The sequence below is a fragment of the Podarcis muralis genome, chromosome 17, assembly GCF_964188315.1.
Source record: "Podarcis muralis chromosome 17, rPodMur119.hap1.1, whole genome shotgun sequence".
In the NCBI taxonomy this organism is placed as follows: domain Eukaryota; kingdom Metazoa; phylum Chordata; class Lepidosauria; order Squamata; family Lacertidae; genus Podarcis; species Podarcis muralis.
In genome coordinates this window covers 34,480,882-34,499,473 of record NC_135671.1, presented here as the reverse complement: position 1 = coordinate 34,499,473, position 18,592 = coordinate 34,480,882, and the positions used below count along the sequence as shown (strand labels likewise).

The following is an 18,592-nucleotide window of genomic DNA, read 5'->3' as shown; positions in this document are numbered from 1 at the left end:
TTGAAGAGATTCATCAGAAAGACCCACCCTTGAAGGAGTCTTCCTGCTTCAGGTCTGCATGGATTTTCTACTCTGACATTTGATGATTTCCATACCCCTGAATTAGTTGGTCTTTGTGGTCTTTCAATCACACCCCCAAATGCAGGGATGTAGCAGAACTTTCAGGAAAGTAAGCCCCTTGTATCTCTGACTTGTTCAGCCTCTTTCTTATCCTTCCTCTGCCTGGGTCAAATAATCTTGCACTTGCAATGAGGAATCCAGGCCAACGGCTCAAAAACCAAGACTTGTGGGTTATCAGAATGCAGCATATGCTTTATTGAAAAGGTCAAAGAAATGGCATTACAAGAAGCAATGGAGACACCCAACAAGAATGATTTTGTTTTGTGGACTTCAAAGCAATTGGGCATGTGAAAAAGACTGAGCTTCTGCAGGCAGTTTCTGAGATTCAGCTCTTCTGAACCAGGCCACCATATCTGTATCAATTTATCTGGTTATCGGTTGTTTTCTATCTCATATTATTCTTGGGTTCAATCAGCCTAATGGCAGATGCTACCACAATGCTCCTTCCAATAAGTGAAGCTCTCTTCCAGCCCAAGCCCCCATAGTCAGAGCCTCTTACCAGCCCAGAGCCACCAACAGCACATGGAGTAGTTCCTCCAACAGCAACAGGCTCGCAGCTGGCAGAGAGGATGGGTCCTGAGATGGTGACAATGGAGGAGGGTGGTTGGATCATGATCTCTGCTGGTGGAATCTGGTTGATGGGCTGAGGAATAACCCCAGACAGAGAGCCAAGCACTGTCGCGTTTGTGCTTCCTCCGACAAGTGCACCAGAACCGTAGCCATAGTCCAATCCACCACCTAGACCATAGCCAAAGCCCAGACCTCTGTAACTGAGACCGGAGCCACAGCCAATGCCTCCTGCTGATCCAAAACCATAAACTGGGCAATGGATGGGACAGCACAGTCTGGACCACAGTAAGCCATTATATGAATGATGGCGTGAATCTGGAGCAAGGGTTGAGAAACAGATACCCATGAGAATCCCATTGAGTGTAATTTGCATTCTTTCTCCCTCATTGTACCATCTCTGGTGTTTTCAGAGTATCACAAGAGCTTTTCTGTTTCAATAGAGTTTATTTCTATCTGAGGGCCACCCTCCTTTCTGAGCAGTCTTTTGGGGGCCACTTACCAGTCGTGGGCAGAGCCAGCAGGAAAAGAGTGTGGAACATGTAATTTTTACCTTTGTACAGCAGATGTACAAAGGTTGCAGGTTCGATCCCCATATGGGACAGCTGCATATTCCTGCATTGCAGGGGGTTGGACTAGATGATCCTCAAGGTCCCTTCCAACTCTACAGTTCTGTGTTTCTATGAAACACACCCCTCTCTAACCTCCATCCGGGTAAACAGGAGGCAATATCAGATTTCAAGGACCTATTCAAGCCAGACAAATACTCAAACAGGGTGTTAAACAGGGCTAGTGAGAGAGGTGGTTATGGAGGGCACTTCAATCTCTGACATCTTCAGGAGGTTGAGAAAGACTCTTGCTTGACATCCTGGAGAGCAATTATCAGTGTAGACCAACGTTGGGGAGCTGGTGGCCTTCTAGATGTTGTTGGACTTTAGCTCCAGCCAGCATGGCCAATGAATCAGGGTGATGGAAGTTGTAGTGTGGAAGGCTGGTGTAGACAATACTGGACCGCTGGTCTGACTCAGTATATGGCAGCCTCCTACGTCCCCATGTTTGATCTCAAAGTACTCTGGATGACACAAAGAGCAGGCTGGCTGCTCTTTGATCATCGTTTTTCAACTCTATGCCAAGGAGAGCAGGATGATGAGCATTAGTTACCCCAGGGCTTGCCAATGTGTTGTCCTACAAGTGTTGTTGGTCTCCAGCTCCCATCATTCCTGCTAATAGACCATGCTGGTTGGGGAAAATGGAAGTTAGAGTCCATTAACATTTGGAGGATTACCACATTGACTACCTCCTGAGTTACTCCAGCTTCATCAAAAGTTGGGCCCGGGGATAAGAGCTGGCTATCCCACTGAGCATCACTGCTGAACAAGGCCTCATCCAGCCCCACTCTTGTCTCCACACACGGAATGAATAGCTAGAGGAGAACATAAGGGCAAGAGAAGAGTCACTCTAGATCATTAACCCCATTATCAACCGTGACCAGCCTGATGTTTCTGGGAAGCACATGAGGAAGTGAAAACAATAGCCCACTCGCACTATTGCTCCTCAACAACTGGCATTCAGAGACCGTTCTGAACCACACTGCTAAGAGGCTGTCACTTTTGTGAAGCAAGGTTGGCTAACGTGACTCTCCAGAGAAGTTGCTGGACTGCAAGGTCCACCAGCCCCAGCCAGCATGGTATGGTTGGGGCTGGTGGAGTTTTTATTCCAGGTCAACGTTTAGCTGCCCCTGTACTGAAGAACCAGAGATTCTAGGTGGAAATTCTATCTAGAACAGGGGTTGTCAACCTGGTCCCTACTGTCCATTAGTGGGTGTTTAGGTGGGCGGTAGGGCACAAGCTGAATCCTCCTTCCATTGAGCTCTGGTGGGCGGTAAGGAAATTTTACCATCAAGAAAGATACATTAGTGGGCAGTAGGAATAAAAAGGTTGACTACCCCTGATCTAAACCCATATTGAACTGAACTTTCTACTCGCCTGCTTCTCTAAGGAGGTGCTGTAGTGGCAATGGGAGAGTCAAATGAAGCTGCTGGAATTTCAGAGAGCTATTATTCTGTCAACATCCCTAGTAGTTAAGACACTCCTTTTTTGTTTTGGTTTTTTTGTTCCATTTTCCCTTTGCTATCAAAAATTTCCTTTACATGTGCAGAAATTTACGTTACTAAGCAGAAAGAGATTAATCTTTAAGCTGTTGTTTTCACAAAGTAATAAGAACAGACTTAAACTGTTATCTTCTATCATTGACTTGCTTCGAATTACGCACCGTTGAGAAAAAAATTAATTAGAAGCACCAACATGAAAGAGATATAATAAAAGCCCTTCAAAAAGCAATCATCATAATTTGTACAGCTTTTAATGGTTCATAATATCTTTGCAACAGACACTGCTTGTTGTAGCAGTAGCTTAATGTTGCTCATTACAAAATGATGAAGCCAACCCAAATAAATATATCATTTCATTTTAAAATTGCTCTGTGTGTGTGTGTGTGTGTGTGAGAGAGAGAGAGAGAGAGAGAGAGAGAGAGAGAGAGTTTATATCTAAAAATAGGGCAGAATTCAATTTTGTCTTCATTTTGATTCACACTTCTTGAATCTCTGTATAAAATGAAACGGAGCTATCCTTTGAAATTTGCACTTTTCTAAATGTTGTGATGCAATTCTCCAACCAATGTATACAAAAGTGCACATATTAGGGGAAAATATGCATAAAATACTTATATTTGTGAAATTTACAGACAAGAATTAGGGGAAGTATTAAAAAGCTTATGAATTTTAATGAGAATTTTTTTAAAATAAAAAAAAATCAAAGATTGTGGTGAAAATGTGCCTGGCATGCTCTGGTCCATGGAGTCATGAAGAGTCGGTCATGACTAAACGACTAAACAACAACAAATTTTACTGAAAAAATGAGAAGCTGAGAGAAACTGATATTGACAGATACATCCATCCCTTCTTGTATCCAACTATGGGGCTACTTTGAGTAATATTAATGTTGGATACAACCCTCTGTTTCAAAATTCTGGATGTTCTGCTCTTCCATATCCTAGGTATGTTGGATCCTTATTACTGAATTATTTTTATTATACTGTTTTACTGGTTTCTGTCTTGTAACCTTTGTTTTTTCTACTGTCTTACTGGGCAGGGTACAACAAAGTTGCTGCATGCATAAAACAAGGTGCAATTGCACAATGGGACTTCCCCCCTCTTCTCTGCACCCCCTAAATCTGCTCTGGAGGGTTAGGGAAACCCCAAAGGAGGTTTAGGGGGCATGTGGTTTCTAGGTGAGTGGGGGAAAGTCCCAACAGGCAAACAGACCTCATTTAGCTCTATGTTGGATTCCACCCATTGCTTTTTATGCTGTACTTTTTGTATGCTGCTTAGGGATTTTAAAATATTAGGCAGATGAGAAATCTTTTTTGGGGGCAGGAGATATAGAAGTATAATCAGCTGTAAAGGTAAAGGGACCCCTGACCCTTAGGTCCAGTCTCGGACAACTCTGGGGTTGTGGCGCTCATCTCGCTTTATTGGCCGAGGGAGCCGGCGTACAGCTTCCGGGTCATGTGGCCAGCATGACTAAGCCGCTTCTGGCGAACCAGAGCAGCGCACGGAAACGCCGTTTACCTTCCCGCCAGAGCAGTACCTATTTATCTACTTGCACTTTGATGTGCTTTCGAACTGCTAGGTTGGCAGGAGCAGGGACCGAGCAACAGGAGCCCACCCCGTCGCGGGGATTCGAACCGCCGACCTTCTGATAGGCAAGTCCTAGGCTCTGTGGTTTAACCCACAGCGCCACCTGCGTCCCATTTTATCTGTATCCATATTTAAAAATCAACAAAAGTTAAAACAGTAAATGGGGGTGAAAGACCCATGCAGTGTGAGTAAGTACTCTCTGTCCTGAATCTTTTAACCTTCAACTTCAACGGGATGGCTCTGAGTTCAAGTGTTATGAAAGGGGGGGGCACCTCCACTTCCTCCGCACCAAGCGGTACCTCCGTCAATGTGCAGCTCCAAAAGGCCAGGTAAACACTGAACACAATTCCATACTTACCATGCTGATAACAAAGAAAAGGTTATCTCTGACTAGCTAGCGTTATCAATAGCAGTCATCCGCTCCCCCCCCCCCCCCCGCCCCCAAAAAACCCTGCCCAGTGTCCAAGAAAGGTCTACATCCCTCCCTGATGATAATTGGGTAGATAACCTTGAAGGACATCCTCAGTCACTCATGATGGTATAAAGAGGAGCAAGGCACATTGAGAGCAGGCAAGAAGGCAGATAGGAATTGCGCAACGACCAGCATCTCTCGACCATCCTGCCCGAGTCCAGCCATGCCCAAGATCCTCCTGGCTCTGGTACTCGGGGTGCTGCTGTCTGAGTTGAGGCTGCCAAGTGAGGCCAGGACACCACCCTATGGTGTCAAACTGTGTGGCAGAGAGTTCATCCGCGCAGTCATCTTCACTTGTGGAGGATCTCGCTGGAGACGGGCAGGTGAGTGCTTGGAGAGCTGGGGACTGTTGACCGGAGGGGTGGGTGGGAGAGAGGAGGAACGAGGCTTCGTCTAGCCAGGACCAGTCCTAACATTGGGCAAGAGTGACACAGCTGGTTTTCAGAGGTCCAGCAAATTGTTAGTCATTTGATTTTACTACAGTGGTAACTCAGGTTACAGACGCTTCAGGTTACAGACTCCGCTAACCCATAAATAGTACCTCGGGTTAAGAACTTTGCTTCAGGATGAGAACAGAAATCGTGCTCCAGCGGTGCAGCTGTAGTGGGAGGCCCCATTAGCTAAAGTGGTACCTCATGTTAAGAACAGTTTCAGGTTAAGAACAGACCTCCAGAACAAATTAAGTTCTTAACCCAAGTTAACACTGTATTGCTATAGTTTTATAGTTTTTCAAAGGGACGTGGGTGGCACTGTGGTCTAAACCACTCAGCCTCTTGGGCTTGCCGACCAGAAGGTTGCCAGCTCGAATCTCCATGATGGGGTGAGTTCCCGTTCCTCTGTCCCAGCTTCTGCCAACCTAGCAGTTTGAAAGCACACCAGTGCAAGTAGATAAATAGGTACCGCTGCGTCAGGAAGGTAAACAGCGTTTCTGTGCGCTCTGGTTTCCGTCATGATGTCCCGTTGCACCAGAAGCAGTTTAGTCATGCTGCCACATGACCTGGAAAGCTGTCTGTGGACAAACACTGGCTCCTTCGGCCTGAAAGCGAGATGAGCTCCACAACCCCATAGTCGCCTTTGACTGGACTTAACCATTCAGGGGTCCTTTACCTTTTTTTGCCTTTTACTGCCAGAGAGTGAGGCAAGGGACTCGGGTGACAAAATAACTTGGCTACGATGCAGTTTGCCTAGATGCACCATTTGTTTATTTATTTTATTGCATTTATATCCTGCTTTTTCCTCTAAGGAGCTCTGTGTGGCATACACAGTTCTCCGCATTTAATCCCCACAACACTGTGAGGTAGGTTAGGCTGAGAGGCAATGACTGGCCCAAAGTAACCCCAGTTAGCACCATGGCCAAGTGCAGATTTGAACCCTGGTCTCCCAGGTCCTAGTCCAATGCTCTAACCACTACACCACATTAGCTAAAGGCAGGTCCTGGTTGGGGACCCCTAGCTCAAGGCTGTGGATGGAGGTGAGCTGTGCACTGCCCTAGCACAGATGCTACTGATGAGATTCTCATAAACTAGACTCCAGCTTTGCATGGAATTTGCCCTCCTAATTATTCTCAGAAATGATCTTCTGTGAATTATGACATTGAATACGTGCGTGCATGAATGTCCAATACGTATTTGACATTTGGCACCAGTATTTGATAGCCAACGGTTTTTCAGTAGCAGTAGTACATGTTTTATATGCCCTATAAGATATCAAGCGACAGAATAATTTGGCCACAATAAGGAAATTTTGTCCATGGCATGATTATTTTCCACCTAGTCATTTTGACACTTCGGCACCCTATTTGCAAAATTTAACAATTCCAAAATACAGATGCACTTTCACTTTCACAAGATTGAATATACTGCCTTCAGCTGCATTTGAGGGTCAATTTCAAAAATTCCACTGGAAAAACGGTTACCGTACTTTTCTGTGTATCAGACTAGGGTTTTTTTTTAACTAAAAAAAAATGTTTAAAAAGTCTTATACACGGGAAATCTCCCCCCATTTTCTTAATTTTTAGTCCCCCAATATCTTGTGTCTTATACACAGGGGCGTCTTATACATGGAAAAATACAGTATGTCCCTGTGGAGATGGCAGTATTGAGTCAGTGGCTCATGTGCTTCTGGCTTGCACTCTTTATGAAGATTTGAGGAGTGAGGTTATTACCCCTCTATTATTGTCCATGCCGGGTTGCTTGCCGTGTCCTTTCTTTTAGCAGATCAAGATGATCAGGTGACAGCAAAAACTGCAAGGTGTTTAGTGGGCGCACTTAGAATAAGACCTATTATTTGATTATTGATGTGAACCCCCAAAATGTATTTTCTATAGCTAAGTTTTTACCTCTATCTTCAGTACATTTTATTTTATTATATTGCTATGGCTAGTGGCTGGTGCAAATAAATATTCTTCTGATTCTGTTTTATAGGATGGCTGACCTGTATTATCATAAAGTTTTTACTAACGTCATTCATTCATTCATTCATTCATTCAGCCACTCAGAAAGCATCCTCTTGAACAGGTGGGGGGGGGAAAGAACAGTCAAATTTAAATCATTACTGCCAATTCATTTATTTGCTTACCATATTTATATGCATCTTTTTTTCAGATGACTGTCCCCCAGGCTCCTTTGTTGCTGGTGGCTTATTCTGAAATTTGAACTCTAGCTGAAAATTGACAGTTACATTGCAAAGTTTGAAAATTTGCTAGAAGTGGAATTTGCAGAATGTTTTGCTTCAGCTCTGCTGTCCCCCATCCATCCCTTTCTTTCATATAATATATTGGATTGTTAACAGGGGCATCGCTGGGTCCTTAAATGACTGTGGGATTTATACCCACAGGAGGCAGCAATGTCTCTCAAGTGGGATGACTTTAAAAGAAGCTTAGACAAATTCTGGAGGTTAAGGCTATCCGTGGCTACTAACCTTGATGGAAATGTTCTACCTCCAATGTCAGAGGCAGCATGTTTCAATTGCCAGTTGCTGGGAATCGCAAGAGGGCAGAGTGCTATTGCACACAGACCCTGATGGAGGGCTTCCCTTAGGCATTTGGCTGACAATTAATAATAATAATAATAATAATTTTTTATTTATACCCTGTCCTTCCCGGCTCAAAAACCGGGCTCAGGGTGGCTAACAACAAATTTAAAACACTTCAAAACACTTAATTATAAAAGCAGCATAAAATACAGTATAAAAACATGAATAACAATAAAATTCAAAAATAAAAAATCAATTAGATAATCCCCAGGGCTAGCTGGCTGAATTGACCCTACTTGGGCCAGCGAGGAGGCCAGGGGAGAATTAGCTGTGGGGTCTCAGAGCAGGTGATCTTCATAAATGGGGAGGGGGAGGGAAGAGAGGGGAAATAAAAGATCAGGCTGAATTCAAATTAAATTGTGAGAACAGGATGGTGGACTAGGCTATCCTGATCCAGCAGGCTCTTCTTATGTTCTTGGTGGGACATGGGTGGCGCTGTGGTCTAAACCATTGAGCCTCTTGGACTTGCTGTTTGGAAGGTCGGTGGTTCGAATCCCCATGACAGGGTGAGCTCCCGTTGCTCTGTCCCAGCTCCTGCCAACCTAGCAGTTTGAAAGCACGCCAGCGCAAGTAGATAAATAGGTACTGCCAGTGCTCCCCCCCCCCAAATGTTTAGGGGTATTCTCATTTTGACTCAAGAAAATCACCATTTTATAGTTCAAATTGGGGGAAATAACTTTGCTTCAGGATATGAACAGAAATCGCGCAGCGGTGGCAGTGGGAGGCCCCATTAGCTAAAGTCGTGCTTCAGGTTAAGAACAGTTTCAGGTTAAGAATGGACCTCCGGAACGAATTAACTACTTAACCCGAGGTACCACTGTAAATGGACAAAAGTACAAAGATTCACTAAATGTTATGGGGTATGCGTACCCCTGCGTACCCCCAGGAAAAAAAGCACTGGGTACTGCTCTGGTGGGAAGATAAACGGTGTTTCTGTGCGCTCTGGCTTCCGTCCCGGTGTCACATTGCGCCACAAACGGTTTAGTCCTGCTGGCCACATGACCCAGAAAGCTGTCTGTGGACAAACGCCAGCTCCCTCAGCCTGAAAGCGAGATGAGCGCCACAACCCCAGAGTCGCCTTTGACTGGACTTAACCATCCAGGGGTCCGTTACCTTTTTTACCTCTTATGTTCTTATGACTCAAGGTGCAGGTCCATGCCATGACACAAATTTGCATAATATTTGCTTACAGATGCAAATTTAGGCTGACTTTCAGAAAATACCCCTGGTAGGGGACGGCATGATTTTGAACCCTGATCTCTCTTTCTGTTTGCTGAGCTACATGCATTGTGCCTGCTCCTCCCAATTTTCCATATTGGCTTCTCATTGCAGGAAATGTTGGTGCCCTCCCCGGAGGAGATTCTGCAGAAGCCTTTGCTGCAACTTCCTCATCCAATGAATGGGTCCCGATCCACGCCCCGCCGAAAGATCCGTCTGACTATTATGGGAGCTGGCATGGCCAGCAGAGCCACAGTCCCTCGGAAGAAACCTGGGGCTTTGACCGTGGAGCCCGAGATGTTCTGGCAGGACTGAGCAATGCTTGCTGCAAGTGGGGCTGTAGCAAGAGTGAAATCAGCTCCCTGTGCTAAAGGGCAGCGTGCGAGGTTGAGTGTGCGTGTGGCAAAAAGGGAATTCAAATATTCAAATATTTGTAAACTTGAAGCTCAGACCATCAGACACAAAAATGTGCACACAGCTGACCATAAATATCTCCATTAAAGCTCCACCCCTTTCACCAAGCTAGGAAAATGTGCCCAAGAATTATAATTCCCAGCATCCTATGAGACAAGGTCTAAATCACTGAACCTCTTGGGCTTGCCGATCAGAAGGTCGGCGGTTCAAATCCCTGCGACAGGGTGAGCTCCCGTTCCTCTGTCCCAGCTTCTGCCAACCAAGCAGTTCGAAAGCACACCAGTGCAAGTAGATAAATAGGTACCGCTGTGGCAGGAAGGTAAATGGCATTTCTGTGCACTCTGGTTTCCATCACCATGTTCCGTTGCGCCAGAAGCTGTTTATAGTCATCCTGGCCAGAGGACCCGGAAAACTGCCTGTGGACTAACGCCAGCTCCCTCGGCCGGAAAGCAAGATGAGCACTGCAACCCCATAGTTGCCTTTGACTGGACTTAACCATCTAGGGGTCCTTTACCTTTACCTTTACCTACACCACACTGGCATACTGCCAAACAGCTCTCCCAAGTGGCTGCCTACACAATTTGAGTGGGATTTAATGATTCTGGCAAGTCCCAATTAATTGACAAATTCCCACTCTAGCATTACTTCCCTTATGCTGCTCCCCTCCTACAGCTGCTGTTGTGATAAACCTGAAGTTTGTTTTCCTACAGCCATTACTGCAATAGGAAACCAAATGCACCTGTAGTCACAGTAGAACAAGGAACCCTCCCAAGTGGTGCACAGAAACGCTCACGAGGAATGTGTCATGCCCTGGTCTCTTGACAGGATGTGTGTGTGTGTCCATGCCTGTGTCTGTCGCACGTTTTATCTTACGAATGTGCAGCTGAGTTTTGCTTTGAGTAGGATGGCATTGCAAGCAACAGTCTTTGCCCTGCTGCTGCTTCTCTGTTCATCAGTTCCTTCTTCCTGGAGAAAGACCGTGTTTGTTCTCTTTTAAGATTGCACATTACATGAAAGCTGAAATAAAAAGCTGAAATGAAACAAAACAGAGAGATGAACTTTGTTGACATGGAGGGTAACAAGAAGGCCCTTCAAGGTGGATTTAATAATAGTGATAATGATAATGATAATGATAATGATAATAATCTGAATTATTATCTGAATTATCATTCAGATAAGTATCTGAAGAAGTGTGCATGCACACGAAAGCTCATACCAAGAACTAACTTAGTTGGTCTTTAAGGTGCTACTGGAAGGAATTTTTTTTGTAATGATAATAATATCAGTGTTGATGACATAAGCAGGCCTAAAATTAGAAATGCCACAGCAAGTTTGCCTAAAGTATGTTTTAAACCAATTGGTGGGGGTTACTCCATGACGGTGCCATCAAAGCGAAATTTCAGAGAAGCCAATGGCCTCCACTAAGCTCCCTCAGCCAATAAAGTGAGATAAGCGCTGCAATCCCCGAGTTGGCCACGACTGGACCTAATGGCCAGGGGTCCCTTTACCTTTTTAAGCAGAATGGGCAGGAGGGCCCTCAAACACAGGAAAGCTAGCTTACCATCATTGTGACATATATCACAACCCAGAGTCCCCCCCCCCACATTAAATCCAGAATCTAAAATGACCAAGCTGCTCCACTGTCCACCCTCCGAGAAGTGCCTGAAGAATTCTGAGCAGATTCTGAAGAGTTTTGATAAGACCAACGAAATCTCTCAAGGTGGTTCTTGCATCTGCACATACTTCCAGTCTGTCCAAAGTTTCATTAAAGCCCTGGGTATGCAGGCAAAGTTGAAATTGGCATTCCTCGTTCAACTGGGCTAGGTAAAGAGGAATGACTCTTGCGGGTCTAACCAAATGAATGCTGTATGCTGGAAGTTTTCAACCTTTTTGAGTCCACGGCTCCCTTGACCAACTACCTTCTTTCTGTGGCACCCCTGAGGGGCTCAGGAGCCCAGTTATGCCACCCCTTGCCTGCAAAGCTGGCAGCCTCTTGTCCTTTTTCGAACACCCTCCCTTGTGGAGTATTTCCGCAGCCTCCTCTCCTCTCCCCTCTCTTTGGGAGTCCTCCAGGCAGCCGCTGCTGCCGTCCCTGGTCTCTGAGCTGCCCCCCGCACCCCAAAGAGAGATGCCTCCAGGGACGCGGACTTATAAAAAATATTGGGGGGGCCCGGGAAAGCTCATGAATAATAAATAAGCTCATGAATATGCAAATAAAGTGGCGCCGCCTCCTCGTGAGCGAATAGGGGAGAGCGTGCTGCGCCTATTAATCAGCTCCAAAGGAAATTGGGTGGAGCTTTTGCTCGGGAGGGAGGGCAGGAGGCATGCAGCCCGCCCCTCCCTGTGCATTTTGGGCTGGGGGAGGGGCGGCGATGGCGCTCTGCTGGAGGGGCGCCGGAGATTATTGGGGGGGCGGAGCCCCCCCAAACGAATTTTTGAGGGGGCTCGGGCCCCCTCAAGCCCCATGGAGTCGGCGCCTATGGATGCCTCCTCACGTCACCCCACAGGGGCCTGGGCAGAGGAGGCCCCAAGCCTTAGTGGCCAAACGGAGAATGGCCAAAGGTAACCAGGCACTCACCTCCCAGGCAGGCCTTGCACACAGCAAGCACAAGAAGGCCAGCACAGTGCCTGCTTGCCCGCCCGACCTCCCACTTGTCTGTCAATTTCGTTGGACAGGCAGCAAAGGTTGACAAACTGACTGGCTGGGCTCCCTCGCCCACTTCTTGCTTACTCCAAGGCCACCTCAGCTCCTGGTAACCAGCACCTCCTGGCCAGCCCCAGAAGCACCATTCGCCTGTGGAGCTTGTAGCCAGGGCTGCTGCAATGAACAGCTGTGCAAGCCTTTGGGAGGCAGAGAAACAAGAGGGCATCAGAGGAGGGAGGGAAGGAAAGAGGGACAGAGGTTAGGGTTGCCCACAGCAGTACCCAAGAGGCGATGGTGGAGATAGTTTCCAAAATTTGGCTCCAGAATCTCTGCACCATGCAGCAATCCCACCACACATGGAGCAATGTTCCAATGTGACCACAACCATGCCAGCATAAATTAGAGCAGGGGTCAGCAAACTTTTTCAGCAGGGGGCCAGTCCATTGTCCCTCAGACCTTGTGGGGGGCCGGACTATATTTTTTGGGGGGAAATGAACAAATTCCTATGCCCCACAAATAACCCAGAGATGCATTTTAAATAAAAGGACATGTTCTACTCATGTAAAAACACGCTGATTACTGGACCGTCCGCAGGCCAGATTTAGAAGGCGATTGGGCCGGATTTGGCCCCCGGGCCTTAGTTTGCCTACCCATGAATTAGAGTAATCTTTGCCAATTCTGGATAGGTGGAGTCAGAGCTGTAGCTAGGGGGTGGGACATATAATGAGAAGAGTGGGGGGGTCGCCGACAGAGCAAACCCCACCCACTGCCCGCCCGGCTTTGAGGGGCGCCCTCATGGCGAACTGCGACGCTTTGCAAGGCTCGCAAAAATAGCGCTGAGCTCGCAGGGCGCTTGAGCTGCTGCGTCCTTCTCAGTCCGGCTGCGCCCGGAGCGACGGTCGCCGCCCTGCGCCCACGCTACGCCTCTGCTAACGTTTTCCCACATTGCAGGGGGTTGGACTAGATGACCCTCGGTGTCCCTTCCAACTCTACAATCCTGTGATCCCCCCTCATAGCCCCGCACACGTGCTGGGAGGAATGGGCGCCCTGCCCTCCCACCCCACCCACTCCCCAAGCAGGGGAAACGAGTGAGTTTGTCGTGTGAGTCACGATTTGGATGAGACACGATTTCCTCTTTACGGAATCCCGGCGTGGCTCTCTCTTCCACCCGCTTCCCCCTCCGCTCTCAAAAAGCCAGGAAGGCCAAGGGAGGGAGGCTTGTCGCCCCTTCCACCCAGGGAAGACGAGCCCCCATCGTCCCCGGATTGCGCTCCAAGAAGGAGCAGCCCGTCGCGGAACAGGCTTGGTGCGTCGCGGGGCGGAGCGTGATCGGGCAGCGGGAGGAGCGAGCGCCCCGACACTTAGTGCCCTCGAAAAGGGAAAAAAAGCCCCGAGCTCATTTCCTTCCTCCGCGAAGAGAAGAACCCGGCTCGGGGTCTCGTCGCGCCTGAGTCCCGCCGGGATCCCCGAGGGGCGCCTTGGGGAGCGCGCGGCTGGGGTGCCGCCGTCTGGCCCAGCGGGCGCTGGAGTTGCCTCCCGGCGCGCAAAGGATGCCGTGTAAGTAACGAGGCGAGCCGATGACTTTCTCCCCTCTGGTATCTCTGGGGGGATCCTGCTGGCACGGTGGGTCCTCCTCGGCAGCGGCGTAGCGTGGGTTGTCAGCACCCGGGGCAAGGCAAGTAATTTGCGACCCCTAACCCGTGGATTTGCGCCCCCTAACCTGTGGATTTGCGCCCCCTAACCCATGGATTTGCCCTAACCCCAGATGTTGCGCCCGGTGCGGCCGGCCCCCCCTGCACCCCCCACGCTACGCCACTGCTCCTCGGTCCTCTCTCTTGGCAGGTGGGACTTTGGCTCGCGCCCTGGGCGGAGGGGAAAGAGGATCCGGAGATGCGCATAAGATCCGGAGGCAGGGCATAAGAGCCGCTGCATCATCGACGAGGCTTGAGCTGGGCAGGCTGCTCGCTCGTTGTCTGGGGCCGGAGCCGGGAAGGGCTCCACCACGACGTGGTCCCCGGCTCTCCTTTCATCCTCTTCTCTCCCTTTCTCCAGTTTGACGTTGTGTACGCGCTATGCCTTTAAAGCGCATCTCGTCCCCTCCCGAAGAATCCCCCCCCCCCATTTTTTATTGATTTTCCAAATTTGTGACAAACATATAAAAGAAAACATCAAAAAGAAAAACAAGCAAACATAAATCCTAACTGTAATCATTCCATTTTTGTTAACATTGTTGGGTGACTTCCTCGAATCCCCCTGGCTGAATTTCCATATATATCATTGTAGCAGTTTTCCAAAACTAATTTCACCTAAAAATTACTTAGTCAATTAACCTCTTTCTTTCTTTTCATTTTAACTTTAAACATATTGTTCTATAACATCACATACAGTGGCACCTCAGGTTACATATTCCTCAGGTTACAGACTCTGCTAACCCAGAAATAGTACCTCAGGTTAAGAACTTTGCTTCAGGATGAGAACAGAAATCGTGTTCCGGCGGCGCGGCAGCAGCAGGAGGCCCCATTAGCTAAAGTGGTACCTCAGGTTAAGAACAGTTTCAGGTTAAGAACAGAGCTCCAGACCGAACTAAGTACTTAACCCAAGGTACCACTGTATTTACCAAACTGCGGGAGGTAGTGGAGGACAGAGGTGCCTGGCGTGCTCTGGTCCATGGGGTCACGAACAGTCAGACACGACTAAATGACTAAACAACAACAACAACAACCACTGTATTTAAATCCTAGGCCAATCTCATACTTGCAAGTAATTCTGTTTAAGTTATCTTAACACATTTAGCTAAATAGCTAAATACATTTCTTCCATTCCTCCTGGTATTCCTCCTCCTTTTGGTCGCGGCCCTCCCAAAGAATTCTGGGCACTATAGTTTAAGGGTTGCTGGGATTTGCAACCTTGCAAGGAGCAAACTACGGTGCCCAAACTTATTTCAGGGCAAGGATGGGCTTTGGGTGGTTTTTTAAAAAAAGTCTCAGTATAGCGCTCAGACAGCCCTAGAAGCCTGCTTTCAAACCATGGGATCCAGCTCAGCTGGGAAAAGTGACAGTTCTTTTCAAGAACGCAGAACTACAGTGACAGTTCTTTTCAAGAACGCAGGACTACTGCACACTGTAGGCTGGCAACCAGTTTTATGGGTCTGTCCCTTTAAGAAAGTGGAGGGGACTGCACTGGGTGGGTCAGGTTGATCTCTATGTCCTAAAGGGGACTGGCAGTAAGTTCCCATTGCTACAATCACCTTCACTTCCCCCAGGAACTTACTTCTGCAGTGGCTCTTGGGTGAGCGAACTACTTGTATTTTAGGGGCGGGGGTTGCCTTAGTTAGGATCCCTATTGTCAGGGAAGAAGAATAAATACTGTGCCCACATAGGTGCATGGAGCCCGATTGCTTCTGCCTCGCAGGTGGGGAAACCTGGAATCATAGTTTGTTTCTGCTTAACAAGCCAGGATTGCTAGCCAGGTTTTAAAAACCAAGGTTATATGTTGCTTTTGAATGCTGACTTGCTAGGAAGAAATAAACGCAGATCCCAGGTGCAGACATTGCACGAGGCTGGTTTGCCCACCTTCTCGCACCGGGGGAGGAGCAAAGTAGAAACACAGAGTGGTTTGTCAAGGTAGACCTTATTGTTGCATGAAGACACGTCCAATGAGTGCATCTTTCAAAATGGCTGCTTCTTCTGTTAGGGACACACAATTAGTGGCATGGGCTGTAGAAGCTGCAAACAAAATGAAACTCTGACCGTGCATTTGTTAAGCCTTATATGATCACTTTGTCCAGTAGTGGCCAGAGGTACATAAGGGACCCACCTCCCCTTTGTGGATCAAGAAGTAAGAAAGGTGAGCCTTGGTGGCCAAGGGTCAGCCAAAATTTGTGGACTCCAGGTTAAGCAGTGGCGTAGCGTGGGGGGCGCAGGGGGGGCCGGCCGCACCGGGCACAACATCTGGGGGTTAGGGTTAGGGGGCGCAAATCCACGGGTTAGGGGGCGCAAATTACTTGCCTTGCCCCGGGTGCTGACAACCCACGCTACGCCACTGTGGTTAAGGCAACAAAACATAGTTAGCCCTTACCATTCTTATGTGTAATATTTCAACCATTGCCACTGCGAGAAAGGGATGTGGTCTAAACCACTGAACCTCTTAGGCTTGCTGATCAGAAGGTCCACGGTTCGTATCCGCACGGTGGGGTGAGCTCCCGTTGTTCTGTCCCAGCTCCTGCCAACCTAGCAGTTTGAAAGCACGCCAGCGCAAGTAGATAAATAGGTACCACTGCAGCAGGAAGGTAAACGGCGTTTCCATGCGCTCTGGTTTCTGTCACGGTGTTTCGTTGCACCAGAAGGGGTTTAGTCATGCTGGCCACATGACCTGGAAAGCTGTCTGCGGACAAACGCCGTCTCCCTCAACCTGAAAGTGAGATGAGCGTTGCAACCCTATAGTCACCTTTGACTGGACTTAACTGTCCAGGGTTCCTTTACTTTTTTACCTTTACTGCAAGAACAAGATTTCTCCACCTGTCCACTGCTGTGTCAAATGATATGTGGAATGTAGTTAAGAACATAAGGCAGGGGTCAGCAAACTTTTTCAGCAGGGGGCCGGTCCACTGTCCCTCAGAACTTGTGGGGGGCCGGACTACATTTTGAAAAAAATAAATGAACGAATTCCTGTGCCCCACAAATAACCCAGAGATGCATTTCAAATAAAAGGGCACATTCTACTCATGTAAAAACACACTGATTCCTGGACCGTCTGCGGGCTGGATTGAGAAGGCGATTGGGCCGGATCCGGCCCCTGGCCTTAGTTTGCCTACCCATGACATAAGAAGAGCTCTGCTGGCTGAGACCAATGGCCCATCTAGTCCAGTGTCCTGTTCTCATTTTGGCCAACCAGATGCCTCTGGGAAGCTCAAAAGAATGACCTGAGCACTCTCCCAACAACTTGTGCTCACCTGCAGCTGGCATTCAGAGGCACACATTGCCTCTGACATTGGAGGCAGAACATGAGTTATGCAGTCAGCAATGGCTCCCACTGGATGGTACCTTTGGCATTGCCAGTGGTGAGTCCCACACAGCTGCTTCCCTTGTCTTTGTTTTTTTATTCATTTTTATTAAATTTTCCACTTTAACAATCCAATCAAATCACATTAAATATTCAAAATTATACATATACATATCAAATAATCCAAATATTCTGCCAAATTTTAAATTTTTAGTAGGACTTCCCATGCTTCAAGTTTGGAGGGTTCTGATCATCTCATACTTCTACTGCTTTTCATAGACACTTCCGATGGTTCCTCTAATTCTTTCTGTTGTTAACCTTATTTCACAGGCTCTGAGTTGTTCCCACAAGCGAGTTAAAACAAGCAATGATGTGTTTCTGTGTGGATTTTATGTCTATGATTCCCCTCTATAAGTTCGCAGCATCTCCTCACACGCTGGTGTTTCTGCCGAATCAATCCCCTGCCGGTCTTTGAGCTCATAAAAGTTTTGTGCTTTAGTTCCTCAAAGGCCCCAATGTGCCGTTCTGACATGGACACACATATAAAGTCCACATAAATAAATATAGTAAATGGGGGGGGGGGAGGCATTTAATTCAGTGCTGCTTGACTTTGTCCTTATCTCATGATCCACCATTGCTGTCTCTTAATTCAGGACATCGCCGGCACTATGGGAAACAGGGGGAATGCAGCATGGCTGTTGCTTCTGTCGTTAAAGGTCTTTGGGCTGCAAAAAGGTAAGGGATCAGCATTCATCATTTCCTTCATACAGGACTGTCTCCAAAATTTCATAGCTGAGCCGATTACGACTCCTGCTATTGTCTCTCACACACAGCTGTGTGGCAACTGATTATTTGTGGCACTGTGCCACTTAGCTGTAGCATTTGTGTGAGTATTCCAGCTCCCGGTATGCCCCATGGAGGACCTCAAGGTCCATAAATGGCAACACCCTAGTGGTCCCGGGCCCTAAGGAAGTCAGATTAGCCTCATCCAGAGCCAGGGCCTTTTCAGCACTGGCTCCGGCCTGGTGGAACGCTCTGTCTCATGAGACCAGGGCCCTGCGGGATCTGATTTCTTTCCCCGCAGGGCCTGTAAGACAGAGTTGTTCTGCCTGGCCTTTGGCTTGGAGGCAATTTGATTCCCTCCCCCTGTTTCGTTTTTCCTTTCTCTTCCTGTGATGAGGCTGCATTTTAATGTTTCAGTGTTTTAATGTTGTATTTTAATCTTGTTTTTAAGTTGTATTAATTCCATTTGTGTTTATTATTGCTTGTTAGCCGCCCTGGCTGGGGAGGGCGGGGTATAAATAAAATTTATTGTTATTATTATTATTACGTGCGAGTCGCTGGTGGCGTAGGTCTTCAATGCCGCGAGTCTAAAATTTTGGGGACGCAAACCAGCCTGGGCACCACAGTTTGTGCTGCTAATTAG

General features: G+C 47.7%; 2 protein-coding genes across 2 annotated transcripts in view; both read left to right on the top strand.

Annotated features, from left to right (window-relative positions):
* The first annotated feature begins 4,940 nt into the window (after positions 1–4,940).
* On the top strand, positions 4,941–10,532 carry RLN3 (relaxin 3). Its single transcript, XM_028712730.2, has 2 exons — positions 4,941–5,179; positions 9,222–10,532. The coding sequence occupies exons 1-2, from the start codon at positions 5,020–5,022 to the stop codon at positions 9,476–9,478; spliced, it is 417 nt and encodes a 138-aa protein (XP_028568563.2). The 5' UTR covers positions 4,941–5,019; the 3' UTR covers positions 9,479–10,532.
* A 2,655-nt stretch (positions 10,533–13,187) lies between these two features.
* Positions 13,188–18,592, top strand: part of IL27RA (interleukin 27 receptor subunit alpha) — a 28,942-nt gene continuing 23,537 nt past the window's right edge. The window contains exons 1-2 of the mRNA XM_077921563.1: positions 13,188–13,722; positions 17,820–17,901. Of these exons, the coding sequence (XP_077777689.1) occupies positions 17,835–17,901 (67 nt within the window). The 5' untranslated portion in view covers positions 13,188–13,722; positions 17,820–17,834. The remainder of the gene's footprint in view (positions 13,723–17,819; positions 17,902–18,592) is intronic.

Coding starts and splice junctions, on each gene's coding strand:
- RLN3 (XM_028712730.2), top strand. CDS start 5,020: ATGCCCAAGATCCTCCTGGCTCTGGTACTCGGGGTGCTGCTGTCTGAG. Junction 5,180..9,221: donor ATCTCGCTGGAGACGGGCAG/GTGAGTGCTTGG, acceptor TTCTCATTGCAG/GAAATGTTGGTGCCCTCCCC.